This window comes from Barbus barbus, assembly GCF_936440315.1.
Source record: "Barbus barbus genome assembly, chromosome: 11".
In the NCBI taxonomy this organism is placed as follows: Eukaryota; Metazoa; Chordata; class Actinopteri; order Cypriniformes; family Cyprinidae; genus Barbus; species Barbus barbus.
Window position 1 is genome coordinate 16,202,620 of NC_136739.1, and position 21,161 is coordinate 16,223,780.

At 39.4% G+C, this 21,161-nt stretch overlaps 1 protein-coding gene across 3 annotated transcripts in view; it reads right to left on the reverse strand.

Moving 5' to 3' along the window:
- The window catches only part of LOC306876738 (zinc finger E-box-binding homeobox 2-like), a 49,387-nt gene that overhangs the window by 12,250 nt on the left and 15,976 nt on the right, over positions 1–21,161 (reverse strand). For all 3 annotated transcript variants that reach the window (XM_079428109.1, XM_079428107.1, XM_079428108.1), the window contains one exon: positions 838–1,056. In XM_079428109.1, the coding sequence (XP_079284235.1) occupies positions 838–1,056 (219 nt within the window). The remainder of the gene's footprint in view (positions 1–837; positions 1,057–21,161) is intronic.

The following is a 21,161-nucleotide window of genomic DNA, read 5'->3' on the forward strand; positions in this document are numbered from 1 at the left end:
ACCACACAAGATGAATCATGCAGCCTCTTTTAAGATGTATATACCACAATATATTTTTTTTTCTCCAGCTAGCAGACTCATACCTTCATATTTAATAACTAAAATAAAATAAAAAGCTACGATGCCAGAGGCGTGGCCTTCAAATAAACTTGGATGACATTAATTAATCTAGCATATCATGGTGTGAACATCAACTAAACATAACACTGTTCAAGCGAATGACACATCCCTGAAGACCCTGTTTAGTTCTACGACTGTGACACTCTCTGAATTTAAGTGATGCATATGGTTTAGTCATTAGCCGAGACTGATTGCTGGGGGTCGGGTTTTTTTTATTTCTTTTTTTTTCTTTTTTCAAACCGGGCGACTCGCACGAGTTCTCTCTTCACTCTGTAACTGTCAGCCAGGCCCAGGGAATTGTGGGCCTATTATGTATGTAAATGACCATCATAATGCTAAAAATTTCATTTAAGGCCTTTAATGAGTCTTCAGCATGGCACGCTCATGCTAAATGATAGCTCTGCGATCCTAATTAAGAGAATTTGTCTTTAAAGCCTCACTAGCTTGGGTCTTGTCCGTGATCTTGATCGCTTTTGGTTTTGGGTGGGTGAGTCAAAACGAAGCCAGATGAGGCACTGAAGACTTTGTGACAAAAGTAAGAAACCGAAGTAGAAATGTGAGCTAATAGTCTAAAAGTTGCCATTACATCAAAAATGCCAGACAGCTGCTGTTGGCCTAAGAAATAAAGCTGCTCTGTACTGGTAATATGAAAACAGCAAGGTTGATGACAAAAAAACAAAATATTCTCAGTGTGATATTCTCAGCGTTCACTCTTACCTGAAGCATTCAGGTCTCCATGTCGCCAGACATGGGCTCCTGCCCCATCCTGACTTTCATTTTCTTCATCCCCCCGGCAGGAGAGCAGGGCATGGGCTACCCGGGGTGAGGCCTCCAGACTCGGCACACCTGCTGGACTGCCTTCGCCCTCAGAACACAGGAGTCTGTCCTCCTCATCAGACCCTGAACCGGCATCCACAACGTTTTCATAACTCAGGACTGAGGACAGAACATAGTCCATGTGTTATTATTTGAGTTTAAGTTTATCTCAAGAGTTTGTGCAATCTTAGTTGTCTATATAGGCATTTGTGCAAAATGTATATAGCCAGGCAATAAGTAAAAACAGGTTTTGATAACATTTTCTTAACCTGTAATAGCATGTATGTGTATGTATGTATATATATATATATATATATATATATATATATATGTATGTATATATATATATATATATATATATATATATATATATGTGTATATATATATATATATGTGTGTGTGTTAATATAAACAGTAACAAATAACAATTTCTAGTTGTCAAGATAAGGGTAAACCTCACTAGACCAGATTGCTGCTTGATATACAACAAGAGAGAACACGATAAAGCAAACCAACAACTCTGGTGATGAGAGGTGGTGAGGGTCTAATAAACTATGAAGCTTACATCATGGGAACAGCAGTTTAACGTTCAGGTTCATTTTAAGTTCTTTCCTTGCCTAATACAGCATACATCTCCCCAGGCTCTCCGAGCACCTTATCTCAGAGGCACGCTGCCAAAGCAGTGAGATCTAGTGGGAAGTTTCTCTAATGGTTAGATTAAAAGCCTAATTGCTGATTTCAGGACAATTTTCTCCCTCTCCCGAACACCGAGTTTTGAAAAACAACAAACTTTCCCTTCCATCCGTGCTCTATTTTCCAGTTCATTGGCATCAAATGGACTCGTCTGGGCTGTGGAATGCTTCATTCCCTCCTTCGTACCTTAACTATATCTCTCCCTAGGAGCCCATTCACTTAAAAATAAAAAAAATACCAATGACATCTTTTTTTCACAGGTTCCCATGCAAAAAAGGCTGACTGCTTCCCTTTGGTGGCCCTTGCCAGAGGACGTGAAGATTAACCGCACGTATCTGATCATAATATGATCTTTGTCTGATCCGTGGGGCTGCATTTGCTCCCCGGACAACTGCGCAACAGGTGCAAATTAAAAGGGGAACCATCTCGGGTACAAGGGATGGTCGAAATGCACTGACCCGGGCTGAATACCAAAGAGTGGGGTGAGGTGGTATGGCGGGGGTGAGGGGCGTGGGACAAAAAGCTTTCTAACTAAGAGGTGTGACCAGCGGGATTATTTAGGAGCGACTTCAGGCCGAGGGTGAAGACCCCCCCCCCCCCCCCCCCCCTCCTTGAATGAAAAGGAGAAGGCGAGCGAGAGAAAGCAAAAGAGAGACATAAAGGGAGTGGTTGAAAGTAAGACATGAGAGGCTCTTTGTGTGGTCCGAGTATACCTTGGACGTTAAGCAACTTTATCTTGCCTGTTTCTCTCCTCTGTTCCCTTCTCCTCCCACATCTCTTCCTTTTCACTCAACCATTTACTCCAACTTTAAGCCCGTACAAGTGCACTTCACTGTGTCTTGCGCAGGTACGAAAGGCAGCCCTGAATTTTGGTATCAGAGCTAAAAAGCTGTGGCCAATCATTCAGAGTTTGAATGGTGGGTGTGTTCTGAAGAAAAAGAAAGAAGTGGGAGGACTGGGAAAAGAATCAAGAGGATGAATACAGAGGTCAGGGCTGAATATTAATAATAGTGAACTGCTGAGTGGTTTGACTTCAAGCCCACACAAAACACTAAACTCTTTACATCACATTTTCCTGTTCTTGTGTTTTGTGTTTTTCGACAGCATATGCTAGCCATCCACATTCCGAGTGGCATAGCTTGAATACTTGAGTGGATGCTTGAGATAGTTTTTTTTTTTTACAGAAAGTCAGTATGGTTTGTTCTGGAAGTATGTTCTAATTTTACTGTAATTGCATAGATTCTCTCATGACACAAATAGACATAGAAAATGCTGAGGTTTGAAAACCATTTTGAAAAAAGGAACATGCAAGTTTTGAATTCTGTCAAGCAGATACTTTGCCTTTGTGTGAGTGTGTGTGTGTGTGTGTGTGTGTGTGTGTGTGTGTGTGTGTGTGTGTGTGTGTGTGAGACGGAGAGAGTGATAGAAAAGCAAGTGATGGGCACTCAAAGCAATCCATCAAATGATCTGCCTCTAAGGTCACATGGGTCTGACCAAGATATCGTATGGCTTTGTGCACTTGTGTGCGTGGGAGTAAAAAAAGAAATAAAATAAATAAAAAATAAGAAGAGTATAAATGTTTTTAAGATTATAAGATCTTTGTTTTCATCCATCTAACTATTTTTACCCGACATTTTTAGCATTTTCAGATCGTAAAATTTGATCTTCATCTGTAGCTAAAATACAAATTGATTAAACACTTGAATGAACCCCTGCAGGTTGAAACATAGATTTAAAAGATTTTTTTTGTTTTAAAGAACAGTATAAAGTTTTCATTCATATAAATTCTTGAGATCTAAGATCTTTGTTTTCATTCATGTAACTTGTCATCAGCTTGTCACATTTTAGCATTTTCAGATCATAATTGAATTCAAATGGATTAAAAATTGGAATGAGCTTCTGCAGGGTGTAACTTGGTTTAAAGTTTTTCAATGTTCAATTTTATGTGTGTGAGAGTAAAAAGTTAAAATGCAAAATAAAATAAAATTAAAAAATTAAAAAGACCACTTCATCAGTAATTAAATTCAAATTGATTAAAAAGTGAAAAGAACTCTTGCAGGTTCTAACTTTTGAGTTAGACTTAGTTTCTGAGTTCAATTTTTAATATTTTTATAGTAAAACTACAAAATATGATTAAAAGTAAGATTAAAGCATACCGATATTTTACATATACGTGTAACTTTATTTTATATCTATACCAATTTAATGCACTTCCCCTATGTAGATCTGCCCCCATTTCAATTCTATTGGCTGCCATTTCAGTGTGTCATTCCGGCAGCTGTCCTGCCGTATAATTCCTGCAGTGAACGGTCCATTGTGCTCACCCTAGAGACAAAGAGGCCACCTCTCTTCTCTCTCTCGCCCTGACTTCTCCTTACTCCTCTCTCTCTCTCTCTCTCTCTCTCTCTCTCTCTCTCTCTCTCTCTCTCTCTCTCTCTCTCTCTCTGCTGTTTCATATTCTCGAGCAACTCCACCTATCATTCTGGTAGCTGTCTTTTGAGAATAAGACATAATGCATTTCAAGATGGTACCTTAGCCATCCTGAGCAACAAGCTAGACAGGAAGAATCTTTTAAATGTGGAATACATTAGCAAACAAACATTTAACATAATTACAGAAACAATACCTTGTGTCAGTCCAGTTTGGACGAACTAAAACTCTCCCGCTAACTGGGAGAGATTCACACATTCCATAGCCTGGAGTTGTGTGCGCACACACGTAAACATGTTCTTCTGAGCAGTTTAGCTGTTTAGACAGGTATGTGTGTGCTCTGTCACAATCTCTTACAATCCTCTCATCTCATATGTGGATTGTGTTCCCAGTGCTCGGGGGAAAACTGCAGATACACCTGCAAACCCAAAGCCACACTGTCCGCTGGAGCCATTTCACTGGAACGTGGCGAAAGATGATTCAAGCTTTTCGATTATTTCAGGCAGAAAAGGTTTCTGCTGCGCCAAACGCTCAACAATCGCATCCATCTGGACTGAACGCCACCTCCACTGGCTCACACACCTTTTCAACATTCCCTGATCACAGGTAATCCGCCTGCTATCCATCTTTTCCCCTTCCTTTCATCTTCTTTCCGTCTATTCCTAGCGGCCGAAACAGAAAGGTGAGCACGTATTCCACATCCATGTTGAGAATCAGACAGCCTGCCGCAGGTCTTTCCCAGGTGCCTCTCTGCCACGGTAATGAAACCCGGCGGAACAGACGGTGGAAAATAACTGCTCTGCTCTCTCTCTCTCTCTCTCTCTCTCTCTCTCTCTCCTGTGCGGTGCGCATCACCTGAGCGAGCAGTGGGGGAGGAGGCGACTAGGTAAGGCTTCAAACAGTTGAAAGGAGGTCGCTGCCTAGTGGCTATAGCCTGGAAATGATCCATGTAAATCAAATCAGCCATCTTCCATTCATGCGCAAAAAGGACTGGGAGGGCAAACTTTTACCTGTTTCATGCCTCAGAAAAGTGCACAGAGGTAATGTATATGCTGAAGAAGCTGTTTGATGAACAATAAATGGGTAAATTTGAAATACATTTGAAATTTTTTTTTCAAATGTAAAGTAATCTGACAGGAAATTATATGATTTTCACCTGTTGGACATAATAAGACGTATAATGCTATATATAGCTTTAAGCAGTCTCAGAAAACGGTATCAAAGTGTCTGTTTATAAAGGAAGTTTTGGCAGGAGAAGCAAATTCCATTAAAAAATATAATAATATAATATACAAGAAAATGATGAAAAATAAAGTGTTGGCTAGACATGCACATTCCATTAAAAATTAAATTAAATTAAATTAAACAACTGTGTAGGATGAGTTATCAGTATTTTTGGTCAATTTTCTGAGAAGGAAAATAAAAAAACCCGCAGATTATCTGATATAATCTGCTATAAGTTAAATTTGTAAAACTCATCAAGAGCATTATAAATAGCCTTAAAGCTAACACGCAGAAAAAAAAAAAAAAAAAAACACGAAACTGTAATTCTGATGACGATAGGACCTTTAAAATTAGTTCTGTACAGAACTCCACACTTTTCAACAATGAATCTGTGACTCCCACACAAGGCTGTTTATATCAGCGAAGGCCTTGAACCTGACAGTTAGCTTCTGGATTGGGTCTATTTTTTCTTGTGGGGTTAGAATGTAGATAACGGCCGGTGAAAGTGCTCTTGTTTACGGTGTGTGTGATGGGAGAGGAGGCTCTCTGTGTTTGTTTTAAGGCTAGGCAGCCGGAGAGGTCACTCTGGTGCTGGGGGAACAAAGGGCCCAGGAAGAGAGGGGCCGCTTTTGTGCCGCCATGATCCTCAGTGAAAACTCAGCAATGCGTGAACCATTACTGCAAACCTGGAGAGGGTGTGTGTGTCTGTCTGTGTACTGTGGTGGGCTTTGTTTTCCTTGTATTTAAGTATTTCAGTGCTTGCCAATATTTGTGAGTGTGAAAAAAAGACAGCGAGAGAGAGAGACAGCGTGTTTGTGCGTGTACTTTTCTAGCGTGCACCCATCTGTAAATAGGTGGCGGTGCTCCACAGACCCTGCCGTGAAGCGGCAACAGTAGCCTGGCCCTAATTTAATTAAACTCCCATTTGTCTACTATAGGACCCTACGCAACAGGCAAGAAGGAGAGAAGGGGAGGAGAGGAAGCGAGAGAAAGAGAGAGAGAGCTCTCTGAGGCTTGCTCATGCCGCCAGACGGCCCACCTTTCCCCCTTCCTCCCCCACGCAGACCCACCATCTGTGCCCACCCCATGCACATGTTACCCCTCTCTCTCTCGACAACTGTTCTGGGCCTCTACCAGCCTCAGAGTGCCTGTGTGTGTGTGTGTGTGTGTGTGTGTGTGTGTGTGTGTAAGTTCGTAGAGCTGGAGACACACAATAGCTCACTGAGCTACCCTGAGGAGGAGAAAAGACAGGAGGAGAGGAGAACACAATATGCTGTGCAGAGGAAGATAAAGAAGTCAACCTCTATCTCAGGCGAACTATCAGTCAGGTTGCACTCTGGGAGAAAAGAACAACCACAGAAAGCCCAAACCGCCTCGGGGCAAGAGAGCTGAAAAGAGACGAAGCAAATTACACACGCTAACAAAACCTGCAATTTTAGGTTTTCTTTCCTTTGAGCACGACGTCTTTGATACTCTACCATAAAATCGGCAGGTGAGGGCTTAGAAGCGCGGGCAGATGAATTTGTTGGCTGAATTCGGAGTCTATCAATTTTTTTGGAAGTTAATATGGGTCAATTAATATGCAAATCTCCCGGCAGATGCTCGGTGGCTCTCAGCATGCGATTGGCCCATTGGTCACTAGCTGTTCAAACAGTTTCACGAGCAAAACAACACCAGGTTCTCTCTCTGAGAAAAACCAATGAGACACCTTACGTCGTGTGTTTTTTTTTTTTTTTGGTTACATAGGCAATGTTTTTGACCTTTTTTTGTTTGTTTCTCTAGTAAGAATGCAGAGAACTCAATTTAAAATACTTGCTTGGGTTTTTTTTTATTTAAAGTCATAGTTCACTCAAAATGTGAAAACGTTGCCATCATTTATTCACCCTCACAACGTTCCAAACTTGTATGACTTTCTTCTGTGGAACACAAAAGAAGATATTTTGAAGAATATTGGGAACCTCTGACTTCCATTATATGGACAAAGCAAAAACAAACAAGCAAAAAAACAAAACAAAAAAACACTATATATATATATATATATATATATATATATATATATATATATTATGTTCCACAAAAGATATGAGTGCATAAATGATGGCAGAATTGTATTTTTTGGGTGCACTATTATTTTGAAACACACATTTTGTTGTAAACATTACTGGATCTCCTTGTAGGCCATTAATGTAAGACCTAATGAGCTGTCTGAAACAGCTTCCAACTTCTCCACTTCTAAAAAATTGATTCCTGTCTTTTGGTTACTTTTATTTAAGGCTGATTTAATGGAACGCAATGATCTTTCCATAATACCCGTTTACTATCAGACAAAAGGCGAAACTAAAAGGAAACAGTTTGGGTTCTGCTAAGACTCCTCAGTGGCATTGCCAGAGGTGCTTGTTGGGTTTCTGAAAGCTAACAGGTCCAGATGGAGCAAAAAATAAGACCTCAAAGGGGGGCTTTAAATGAAGGCTCCAGACCAGCAGACAGGTTGCTAATGAAATATTCATGTAAGGAGTGGCCATATCTATCCATCCATCCTGCCCACAACCTTCCCACACTTCCTTCTTCTGCTCTCCGCCATTTTATGGTACGCTTCATTTGTGAAGAAAAAAAGAAAGAAAGCAAGCACTCTTTCACTGGCACCACAAAAGCAAACTATCTCTACCTTATCATAAGAAACCCTCAGAGAATTTAGCGATACATGGCTTGATTTCCAGCCTTCTTCTCAAAACTTCTTCTTTTTTGGACATTCTTCAGTGTATCTTGGCAAATGTTCACAGCATATGACCGCTAATTGTACTTTCACAAGTACTGCCTGCATGGGAAACCATTCGCTTTTAACAATTCCTTAAAAATCACTCACATTCTTTGGGTTGGTAAATGCTTCAATTATGGATAGAGAGTTATACGTTCGATTCAGAGAGATTAACTCAAGCCTAAAGGTGCGTTCACATTTAACGTTGTTCTGCAAATTTTAAATTTCAATATGAATCCATACGATTGGGAATTTAGCGTGAGGGTTTAAGATTTACCACAGATTTCACAACTGGTTTAGGCTGGTTACACTGACCAACAGAAAAGTTTGAAAGTGACTTCTGTCTGAGTTGAAGTTTCAACAAAATATCTCTAAGAAGACCATATATTATCGCACCATTTCACCCACTTCTAGCTAAGATGAATGCGATATCCCTCCCCATATCTTTCCGTATAAACGGCCGCTAATATGTGCTGCTGCGGGGGCAAAGGTGGCTTTGTCAAACACACATGCATGCTGGATGGAAGCTGTGTTCTCCTGTGTTCAGCAGACCCAGGATCAGCTGGGGGTGGTATTAAACATGCACAAGGTTGCCTGTGAACAACTGTCAGCGCATCTGCTGCGTTGTTCTTTAGCATCTCTCTCTCCATCACTCCCACAGCCCCATCAATAACACTCTACTGCAAACAGCTCCTGGCTACTGCCGAAAGTGTGTGTGTACATGCGCCTTGTGCGCTGTGTGTGCCAAAACACGAGTGAATAACACAGATTATGCCCTCATCCAGTTGTGTGTACAGGTACATGTCCATTTACGGCAGCCTAACCTGTTTTGTGTGTGTGTGCGTGAGATTCTGCGCTCAATATCATAATGAAATAAAGAGCCTACTTTAAGCACATGCAAATTCAAAGGCGCGTAATCAGGGCAAAATTAATTTTGCTGTTGCTGATTAGAGACATTAATTAATCTGTGTGAGGTACGGGCCTAATCTGAAGTTGAATTACACCTCCTGTAAGATTAATTAGGACACGATAATAACATACGGCACTGCCAGTGCAGATTACAGTAAGCCTTATTCCTTTGACTCGAAAAAGAGCCGGGCAAAACCTAAATCGCAGCACGACTCGCCGCTTAAGTACTTTGTTGCCGATTGTGGGCGCCGTATTCTCAACTAGTTAATAGTTAGCAGGGATTTCCAAGATATTCAATCCAAAAAGGTTTTTGAATTTGTGTTGAGGCTGATATGTAATATCTCAGAGCTTATGTCCCATTTTAAATGGATTCAAACGGATCGTTTGACCCCACAGAAACGCTACAGTGGGAAGTCGAGTCCATTTGGGGCAAATGCGTGCCTGTGTGCGCCTGCCAACATATGTTTATGGGTGTGTGCGACTGAGGTGTTCGGAGAGCTCATGTGCACGGATCTGTGGTGAGGACTGTGGAGACCACAGCAAAACCTCACCAGTTGCCAGCTGGCAGTGTAGGTGGGAGCCTTTTAAAGAGGTCAGTGTGTGTGAGTGTGAGTGTGTGTGAGTAAATGGGGACAGTCCACATCCAATGAGACATAAAGCCCCCTTGGTCCAGGACCTTCAATCAGAGCAGTTCTTTCTGATGTTAATGAGGGAGTAAAACACATCTGTTCAGCACCCCCTCCCGCACACATATCCTAATGGACACATACACACTTGTGTGAGGAGTTTGGTTACCTGAATAGCTTCCCCAGCAGGTAGCACACAGGGAAGGATTCGGCCCTTTATGTGGTCAATCTTTGACTCCCCTGAAACCTTTTCCATGCCCTTTCCCCATAACTACCATCAAAGGTCAGTGACCCATGGGATGCACCAGGGACCCATATTTGGCCCTTCTGTATTGTCAGAATAGAGATAGAGGCGAGAGCTGAATGAATGAACTACAATATCCACAATGCTGACAATAGCGCTGATCAGTGACTCGTATTGGCTTGAGCATTTATAAAATTGCACCAAACTAATTTATATACATAAGAAACACAGAAATATTATATTGATATAGTAAAAAATATAAACATGAAATAAAATAAAACCTATAAGAAATATTAAAATCTAAAAAAGTAAATATATATATAAAAAAACTTACACAATATAAAAATTGAAATGTATTAAATATATGTAGCTGAAATAATTAAAAAAATATATTAAAATAATTTAATGATCAATTACTAATTGTAATAAATTATTTAAATAACTGTGTCTAAAAAATCGAAATATTCAAAATTTATATTGATCTATGTGTGCGTTTCTCTGTTTGTTTTGTGTGTGTCTAATTATATATCACACACACACACACTAAATTACAAATAATTCAATTATAAATTATATAAGATTATATAATCCAAATTTATATAATATAAACCTAAAAAAAAAAAATATATATATATATATATATATATTTTTATATATATATATATATATATATATATATATATATATATATATATATATATATATATATATATATATATACACAATTATTTTAGACACAAAATTTATATTTAAATATGTTTATAATGATTTATAAAACAACAACATTATTTGGTTACCCTGAAAAACACGTAGGGCATGAAGATGCCCTGATCTGGTTTTCTGGGAGGAGGTGCTGGATTAGGAGCACTTCAAAGAGTGTGAAAGTGAGTTACTTTGATGATGTTTACAGTAACAAACCTGGGGTAAAGCAAGGTGCTAATTAGCTCAAGTGGATAATTAGAATGCCGATTACAGGAATCAAAAGGTAGTGGAGAGCTTAAAGCTAGCCTGCCTCTGTAACCACTCCTTTGGGTAAGCTCTCTCTCTCTCTCTCACACACACACACACACACAAGCATACAAACAAATAGTCCAGGGGGAAGCCATAAACATCTCCTTGGCTCAGGCGATTATAAGGCAGGCTTAGAGTGGAGAACCAGTAAATATTGAGGGGGCCATTGTTCCCTTCACTTCCTCTGTTCAGCAAGGAGGATTCGTCTTTCCCCTTGATGACACCTCCAGGGAGCACACGCGGATCATATTATCGTCTAAAACGGAAGTCATATTCATTCCGTCGACTGTGTTAAGGCTCTCAGAAGCCACATCATTCGTAATGCTGAGGACCGCAGGGCTTTCACAGAACAGGAACGATCCACGTTAACTCCTGAGCAGCCAGGGTTTGCCGCTTTGTTAGGGAATCATCTATGATTTAACGCAGGGAGTGGCAAAGCTTTGGGCTAATAAAGCTAGCCGAGGCCATTTACAAACAGGCGGAATTATTGGCATTAGAGTTACTGTACCCTGGACAGTCACTTTAAGAGTGTATGCAGCTCAAAGCAGCTGATTTGTGACCAAATCCCTCTTGATAATAGCCATCAGGAGGAACCATCAAAAACAGTGGAGTGTGCTGTAAAATATTAATCAAATTATTCCAATTATATTGACGGTAATAGTCTACAAATATTAGGTTCTCATTATACAAGACAGTCTTTCATTTTAAGCCATATGGATATCACCATTAAACTCATTGTTTTCTTTAAAGCATCAGGTAGTTTTGTGTTGAAACCTATACACACTAAAAGGGACCATATAACTATCCTATAAGACAGATATGAGTTTCTAATCTCACACCCCAATGTGTATTGTTCTTTTTCATTCACCGGAACTCTACTGTATGATTATCCCAATTATGTTCATAAACTTTAAACGTTGGCTCTGTCATTGTTGATTTTAACTGTTGGGTAATACAACCGTGCCTTTAAAAATGCAATACAGCTCAAACCTTTCAGTTAAAAATGTCTACATACATATACCAATAAATAACACAATGTTTGCATGGTCACCTCAAAAGAAAGCTGATTTCTGACCTTCTCTCAGAGTTCCATGGAAACCAGAGCAAGACAGTGGCCAAAAAAATATGTTTTCTTAAAATACAAAAGCCTGTGAAACTGTCTGTTTTGGGGAGTTTTGACTTCAACAGGTGCCAAGAAAAACCTCCACAGTCTCAAAACCTGTTATTTAAACAAGGGTGAAGGACCATAGGTCACATTCTCCCATGGATGGCTTCTCGTTTTCTGAGCTCTTATAAAACAGTTAACTCTTTGAGCTCCATTTAAACAATATTTCGAGGCATTACGAATGAAAAATAAAGAATTTATTCGCTTCCCTTTTTTTCTTGACACCTCTCTAGTATGAACTGATAAATAGAACATGTTTGCACGTTAAACCACAACTGTCTTTGGTACACCGAATGTCACGGTGACTTGGCGGCAAAAAAAAAAATATTGCTGCTTTGTTTGTCACATATTTGCTAACACAAGCTCTTTTCTGCCCTTGTGCTACTCTTATCAGTCATGAGGGGATAAGGTGTGACCTGGTAAGGGTGGCAAGTTCCACTTTCAGAGGTGTGATCACTGAGGCCCAGCAATTGAGCCAGAAGCGCTTATAGAAGGAACTTAATCAGCCTTTAGCACCTTGAGATGGGCGCTGAGTAGTTGTTAACAGAAATGGCAGCTGAACCTCTTTTGCACATGCAATGGACTTATATGTTGCTATATGTTGGATACATGTGATTAGCAAACTAATTTTCATTTTAAAATGCTTTAATAAATAATAATAATAATTAAATAATTAATTAATCTAATTTGTTTATCTGCATTTATGTAATGTTTATGTTCTACATAATTACCTCTCGTGATCCAGTGAACTAAGTCGTTAAACAATCTTAGCAGCGTTATTTAGGTTTCTTGGCGTAAACAACCTGGTGAGATTGCGAGTCACTGTAAGCTTCATTTGAACTCAGATAGAGTATCACAAAGCATGTGATATACAGACCGCTCATGCGAGCTACCGTGCCCTCACACACACACACACACACACGGCTACACACACATTTTCCTTGGGTCCTGTTTACCAAATATTTTGTGTTACCATGGATCGCACTGAGAAAGAAGCGAACATCTGAGCGAGAGGCCGTGTCACTTGATTGAGCTCAACTTCCTTTCAAATGAAGAATCTATAGCCGATTAATGTCCGAGGTGTCATATCAGTGTGTCATACCCCTACAATTTAGTTTCATATCCTTTTCTGAGCTTCTAAACACAATATTAATTAAAACAAACCGCAATGTGAGGTGTACACATCTCTTGCAAACTACATGTATTAGTGCTACATGTACACTATTGTTCAATTTTGTAGTCAGTAAGTTTATATATATATACATATATATATCTTTTCTTGACCTTCTAACTCTAGCACTCTCTAATCTAATTTTATTTTATCTATATGTATTTTTATAAAAATAATAATAATAATAATAATTATTATTATTATTAGGCTAACCAAGACTTGTAATAGCACTTGCACGTTGTTGCTCTTTTGTTGGTTTTGATTGCTTCTTATGTCCTCATTTGTAAGTCGCTTTGGATAAAAGAGTCTGCTAAATGACTAAATAAATAAATAAATATATATACACTTTTTATATACTTTTACAACTTTTTCATTGTAACAAAAGATTTTTATTTCAAATAACGGCTGTTCTTTTGAACGTTCTATTTATAAAGAATACTTAAAATATTTATTATGGTTTCCAAAAAAAAATGTCTAAAAAAATTTAAATATATTAACTCTTACACACCCCAGACTTGTTAACATATATTTTATAATATTAATATTAAACTAAGGTTTCACCCAATTGTTTCAACATTTCGAGGGGTGAGAACCAGAAGGGCGTAAGTGACATTTCACCAACTTTACAGGAGAGCCAAAACAAAAATTTTAACATAGTTAAACTTAGACTTTGTGTACTGATTTCAATTGTTTATAATACAAATTTGTACACTCATGGATGACAGTACTTTTGCCAGCAGAAAGAGCTCATTAAGAGCTTTCATTTGATGTATATATCTCCATTTCACCAAAAATGTCACTTACGCCCTTCTGGTTCGCACCCCTCGATTTGCTTTCGTTCTTCCATGGAACGCAAATTAAGGTCTCTTGCAGAAAGTCCAGGCTGCTCTTTTCTATAAAATGGAAGTAAATGGGGACTGAGCCAAAAAAAAAAAAAGAAAGAAAGAACACATCCTAAAAACATCATGAAAATAGTCTATACAAATCATGCAACAAGTCCTTTAAACCATACATTATTGTAGTGTGGGGACCTGACCACAACATAAGTTGTTATTCACTGAAAATATTTACTTTGGCCAAAATGCATAAATTTAATCTGGGTTGTGGTAGAATCAATGAATGAATGAATAAATGAATAAACAAACAAACAAATAAATTAAATAAATAAAAAATAATAATAATAATTTAGCCATCACTGATCAATAAGCACTACTAGTTCACATATCCTGTGAAAAAGAAATGAATCGGTAAAAAAACATATAATGTTATACATGTTATACTTGTTTTTTTAGAGTTTGACAACAGTCACTATTCACTTTTATTGTATGAAGAAAAGAAACAAGTTTGGACATTCATTACTTCCTCATGTTTCACAGAAGAAAGTAAGTTATTTTTGAAAAAACATATCAGTGAGTAAACTATGACCGGATATTTTTTTATTTTGGGTGAACTATCCTTAAATATTAGTACAAACATATTGGGTTGGTTAAGGTGAGCAAAACAGAAAAGGAGAAAAAAAAACACTTCATCTCATCATACCGGTAATGTTGCTGCAACAGAGTGTCGTTTGTCAAAAGAGAGGGAAAAAGAAAGCTCTATAGCTGTTTGTCTCTGATAAGACCCTAACACATAAAGATATGAACTGCTCCGTGTGTGTGTGTGTTTGTGAAATGTATTCTCCCTTTTCCTCCTAACAGTAACTAATTCTACTTTTACACATTTTATATCACATTCATTTGCAAAAAAAAAACACTTTGGGGAATCACCTCGCGCCTTTTCGAAAATCTAGACGTTCTTCAGACCTGAAAAGTTGCCTCAGAGAAGATGAGCTCCAGTCTAACGGCATACAGTATGCACGTGTAAATGTTAGAAATGATGAAGCCATTCCGGCTTCAGCAGCCCGCTAGCCTCTCAAGGGGCACAAGGCCTACTTCCAAAAAGCCTGAATTATTTATTGACCTAGGTGGGAGTGCTCTCTGGAAATGTTCAAACCCTTTTTGACAAAAGAAAGCAACATGTTTAATTCCTAATGTTTCAGATCAAATCAAAAATACACCAGCTTCACTTTCTCCATACATCATTTAATAATGACTGCACAGGCAAACAGTGCACCGTATTATTTTACTCTGTTGCTATATCAGAGTTCCTGATTTACAATTTACCCCAAAATTTTAAATAAATAAATAAAATTGTAGGTGCCCTCAAAACACATATTCACACGCGCACACACAGACAAAGCACTACAACTTGATCTTTGCCAGGTGGCAATAGTACCTCAAGGCTCCCTGGCCCACATATCTTAATGTGCAGTATGTCAGATGTGCCGGGCTGACCTTTCACCTCTGAGAGGCTGACTGCAGGGAACCCTTTGTTTCACATCTAACACAATTCAGACCTTACTATGTATTGTAATCTCTGCAACAGGCTTGCATTGGTCCAGGGCATAGAATCGTTCTGGGGGGTTTTTCATTCCCCTGTGAAATATTAACTGGCTTGTATGTGATGTAATTTATGCGTGCTGGCACAGAAGCATGCCCTGCTAGTGGAGTTCATTTTTGGATCTACATTTCTGAGCGCAGACTTCACATCTCAGCATGTTTAAAAAGTTAGGAAATATAAATGGATAGACGTTTCTATGATAATATTGTTTGGTATGTTCTTTCCTCTTTTTCCAGTTTTTGACTAGTGTAACCGGAGGGAGGTTTGACATGGATCTTTGTGTGTGTGTGTGTGTGTGTGTGTGTGTGTGCGATAGTGCCGCAATATAAATTAGAAAAACAAATTGTTGCAAAAGCTTTTTGCCGTGGATATTCCAGCAAGAGTGTTGTTCAAGGAAACAGTATAATATCTGAGATTAAATGTGTGGGGCATCTTGGGTTCTCTCACCGAATAGAATTTATGCAATTATTCTATGATGAATAACACTACAGATATCACCACACCAGAGCCTCATGAATATTCGTAAAAGTCACTGGATGAAATGATCCCATACCAGTACAGCACGCACTAGCACACACACACACACACACACACACACACACGTCATTGGTAGGTTTAAATCTCGCACACGTCAAACATCTATCAGTGTCAAACATCTTTTTCTCAAACTGCAATTTGTAGCCACTTTTGGCATGCCCTTCCAGCTATTTGTTAATTTCCTGTGACAAACTTTTGCAGTAGTGAAACTATATAACTCAGCAGACCTCTGCTGATTGTTCAGTGCTGCTCAACAACCTAGATTTTGAACATGTATTATAACGCTCCCAGTAATGTATGAGAAGAGTAAGCACATTATTAGTCAGAATGTCTTGAATTCTCTTTAATTAATAGTAAAACATAGATAAATGTAATTATCAACTAAAAAAATAAATATAATATTAATATATAATTAATTAAAATAAACAAACAAAAAATAGATTAGACTGTTAGTCACTAATGCTACAAATAAATAAGTGGCCACAACAAAAACTCCTAATTAGGGCCATCTCAATGTTTGCTTAAGATAAGATGAACTACAAATGAAAGTGAATGACAAATGAAGATAACAAGTTTGTTTAGACCAGTGAAACATAAATTCTGATACTGGTCTCCTCACATCTGTCCTTGAGCTTACAGATATGGGAAACAGAAATACAAGTCTTTTTTTTAAAAGGATGATTATTTTCACACTTATTTAACACGTTTTGTTTTTTTTACTTTGCAAATATCTTCCTGTTGTCCTCAACCTGAACCCAACCTATACATGTCTGACTACTGTGTACCAGAAAGATAATGTGAAAGGACCTATGGGGGAATTAATTCAAGTGTTGAATAAACGTCAAATAAACGGCTCTTCAATGGAACTGCATTATACCTCGTCTAGCTCTACACAGATGATTCGTCATGTTGATAAGTGGACAAAGGCCTAGATTACCCTAACAAACCCTGCTTTGTGATCCTGTCCCCCGGTTAAAGAGGGCACAGGGAGTAACGAAGTAAAAGGTACCACTGTCTGTCAATTTGAATCAATTTACACATCAGGGAACGGCAAGCCGTGTGTCCCCCAGTGCTACCTTCACAGTGACAGATGTACATCTCCTACATATGACCTGAGAAAACGACCCCTAAAAGCCACCTGCCCCCTGGGCAAAGTGCGGGTAATTTGTCCCACTGTTCCTGTTCGACACTGTCTATGGCGATGGTTGTCTGAGGTAACAGGAACTGACAGCCATGGGCTCCCCAGGGCAAAACTTTCCACCCAAGTGAATCGGTAGGATGAAGGTTAAAAAATCTAATAAATGATTTCTGAGTAGTCATTTGGTCTTCATTACTCCCCCCTCAAAAGAAAAAAAAAATCTTTCTCCTGTTCCACACCCTCATGCATTTAACGGGACTATTAAGTCTGTTGCTTCATTGGCAAATCATATTTTGCAAGTAGCATGATAACTGTAAACTATCCACCTTAGGGTTTAAAAAAATAATATAAGAACGAGAAATGGTTTTAACTCTTAAAACTCCTTAAAAGTTTAATATTTAAATTAATTTTGGTCAAATATTATCGAATCTGTCCTGGCAACTGCACAACATTAGCATTAGCTCCAACTGTACCTACTGCCTCTGTGCAATCCCTAAAGTCCAATACAGCCTTAAAAAGCCAATTGGGCAAGGCTAAGTAGCTAATCTATCCCATGACAACGAGAACATATTAAGAGAAGAGTTGGCTGCACAGTAAAACATATAATAAAATTTACAGTGGGTCATAATGCTAATGAAAACACTGAAGAGTCGGCTAAAATACTCTTTTGAGATGGCCCACATAACTGTTTCCCTCAGTCATACAATAATGATCAATCTCAGTGGAAATAACTTTCACTCCCACTTAACAACAACCCAAATTTCCTCCATGTGGGCCAGTGGCCAACATTGACGATTAGTTCTCAGGCTAGCATGTAGCAGCTGGACTAAGCTAGTGAAAAAATACGCATGCCTCCGTCATGGGTGCGGAATGTGACAGCTCATGCTCTTAGCATTTTTCCCCATCCTCCTCCTTTTGATTCAACAAATCGCCATAAACTTTTCCTGTCATCGAAGTGCATTGTGGAGTGCAGCGGGTCCCAGCGGGGAAAGAGCCATTCTTGCTAGCTTTTCACACTCGTATTTTATTTCCTTATTGTGTTTGGACTCTGGCCTACAACATCCAGGTGGAGATGATTCCAAGGGCGAGCGCCAAAAATGTGCTCTAGCAGCCAGGGATGGACAGGGATAGCTAAGCAAGCACACCTCTTGGCGCTGAGCTGCCATTTTGTGTCCAGCTTTGTATAAACATGTCATTCTTTGGAACATGTAGAACACAAAGAAGAGCTTCGGTATGACAAGAACACACTTAACCAACAAATACACTATGCTAAATGTAAAATTAAAGCGGACATGCGAGAAAGCAACTCTGATTATATTAAGCAGAAGTCATAGAATCAGCCATTTTTAGCAATAATTAGCCTACCACAGTTGTTTTCTTCGCCACTTCCTGTTGTATCATATGACTGTGCTGAAATACGGAAGCTGATTTTACTGTGAAAATCTAAAAGAACTCGTTTGGAAAGAAAAACCCAAGATGTTATGGAAATATCTCTCTCTCTCTCGCTCTCTCTCTTATTTTTTTATTTTTTTTTAATAATTCATGAAAACTATATGATGCCAAATAAGAAAACACACTGTTAAATGTTAATTCACAGAAATTATTTTCAAATATAAATTACAACATAATTTTCCGAAAAACAATGAAATATAAGATAACCCGAGCATACAAAAATACAGAACTGCTCATTTCACGAACTGACATGCCTCCTCATTGTGATTATTTACACATTTTAAGCAGTAATCCAATTCGCACCAATCTCAAAATGAAACAAAGTTCTTGAGAACTCACTATCTACCTGATTATTAGCAAGGGCTACATTTGCTTGATGAAAGCGCAGCCAAAGAAGGCCATCCCCAGGAAAGGAGGGCTGGTCTGGGCTTCCTTTAACACAGCAGGGTCTGGTAATAAACGCTCGGCCTTTTGTTCCCTGCACAGTTGGCAGGAGGTTAGCCAACAATACAGCAGCCATAATGCCCTCTCCCAAGGGATGCTAGAGGCTAACACTGATTCTGTTACATTGAGTCGCAGCAGAAAGAAAGGCTAGGTCATGAACTACTTTTTGAATCACCTCAGCACTGAGCCATTGTTTTGTTCTCACACTAAAAACACCCTTTGAATCCGAAGAGCCTTCTGTAATTTAGCTGGTCACACAATTGTGAACGCATACTACAGCGCAAGGTGTCTTTGATGCGTATTGCTTTCCAGATATACTATTTTTAGGTGAATGTGAGTGACAGCTATCTTTGGACCGCTACAGTGGGAGACTGGAAGATCAAAAGGGCTACAGCTGTCTGAACCCCAGCTTGTCCCGCAACCTTAAAGATCACCCGCCGACAAGACCTAAATTGCTGATACAATCTACCCTAGACAGCAGGTCCCTGCTGTAGAGAGAGACCTGTAGGGCTATAATCCCAGCAGACCCTCAAATGCCCTGAAAATTAGGCCAGAACTTTAGTCTAGACTCTTGAACCCCAGTGGTGTCAGGTTGCCAGGCCACCTGAGTTAGCATGTGGCCCTTTTTCTCCGCACCAGCATGTAATGTGTGCACCTCTGTGGGGAGGTAGGAGAGGAAGGGGTCTCCGGCAAGCGTGCTCAGGTGTTTTAACAGCTGTCGACCCCCTTTAAGTTGCGGGGGTGGTTAAAAGCACTAGGAAGTGACCGCTCGATCAACTCCAGATGTCGGATTAAGGAGCGGGGGGGACGACACCTACAGAATTTAAAACTGAAATGTCAACCCGCCACGTCTCATTCCCAAGTCATGCTGGCATCCTTCTGCCTTTAGCCTGGCAGGTCACTCTCAGAGATACTTATTACTTGGGGAGTGTCGCAGTCCTGTGTAAATCAGGAAATATGGGTTGGAGCTTGAAGATTGAAGCGCATTTCCAAATTAAATCCTTCCATCACTCCCAGATTACTCCTCACGTTCCCTTTCAAAGTCATGCAGCTCACCGACTACCTTACCGGAGAAGTCAGCAGGGGATAAACATTTTGAAAATGGAAACCCGAGTGCAACTATCCAAAGCCGCAGACTGGGACCTGTGCCACTGCCGCTTTGCTCTTTAAATCCCAAAGCATTGAGACACTAGCGTACCCACTCAAGGTGCACTCTAAAGCAAGTGCGTGGAGGACCCTTCTGTCTTTCTTTCTCTCCTCCTCTGTCTTTCTTTCCCAATCAGTCCTCGGTCAATTTTACTATGGGCTCCAATTAGCAATTGCTTGGGTCTATTGTGGGAAAACAATTTGCCACTTAAAACTGGACTTCTCAAAATGCTTGAGCTGTTTTGCTTAGAATAGTTTTAAGAGCACTAGTCGCTTTTAAGAGTCTTGATAGTGCAGCAGAAATAGGGATCGGTGTGAGGACATTATCGTATCTGTAATAGAAGTGTCGCTGAAAAGCAGAATGAGTTACAGCTTTTATCTGCAAACGCTCTCTGTAACTCACACACCCATCCTCACGCATATGCACATGCTCGCTCTCTGCGCATTTCCATGCGCATTTCCACGTTTTACTCCCCCTAAACACTGCTCTTATTTTTCTTCAACCACAATCCTACATGAGGTCTGTTAAACACTCAACACGTATGTAGGAAGCACTTGCACACTACTTCTTCACACTGTAAGTTCAGTGGTATCTGCTCACTAGCATCACTTTTCAAAATAGCCTTTACTGTCAGCTTCTGTGGTAAAGGTGTGGAACAGTCATGCCCTCTAATAACCAAACCATGTAATAGGTGAAGATAAGCAGCTTTGAAATGACACTAATGTTAATTTCTTATCCCTGTTTAAACTTTTCACACTAAGCATGTTTATATGGGGGGGTTGCAATCAAGCTACAGCATAATAGGTCTACAGTCGTCATCTGTCTGTTCCAATATACATG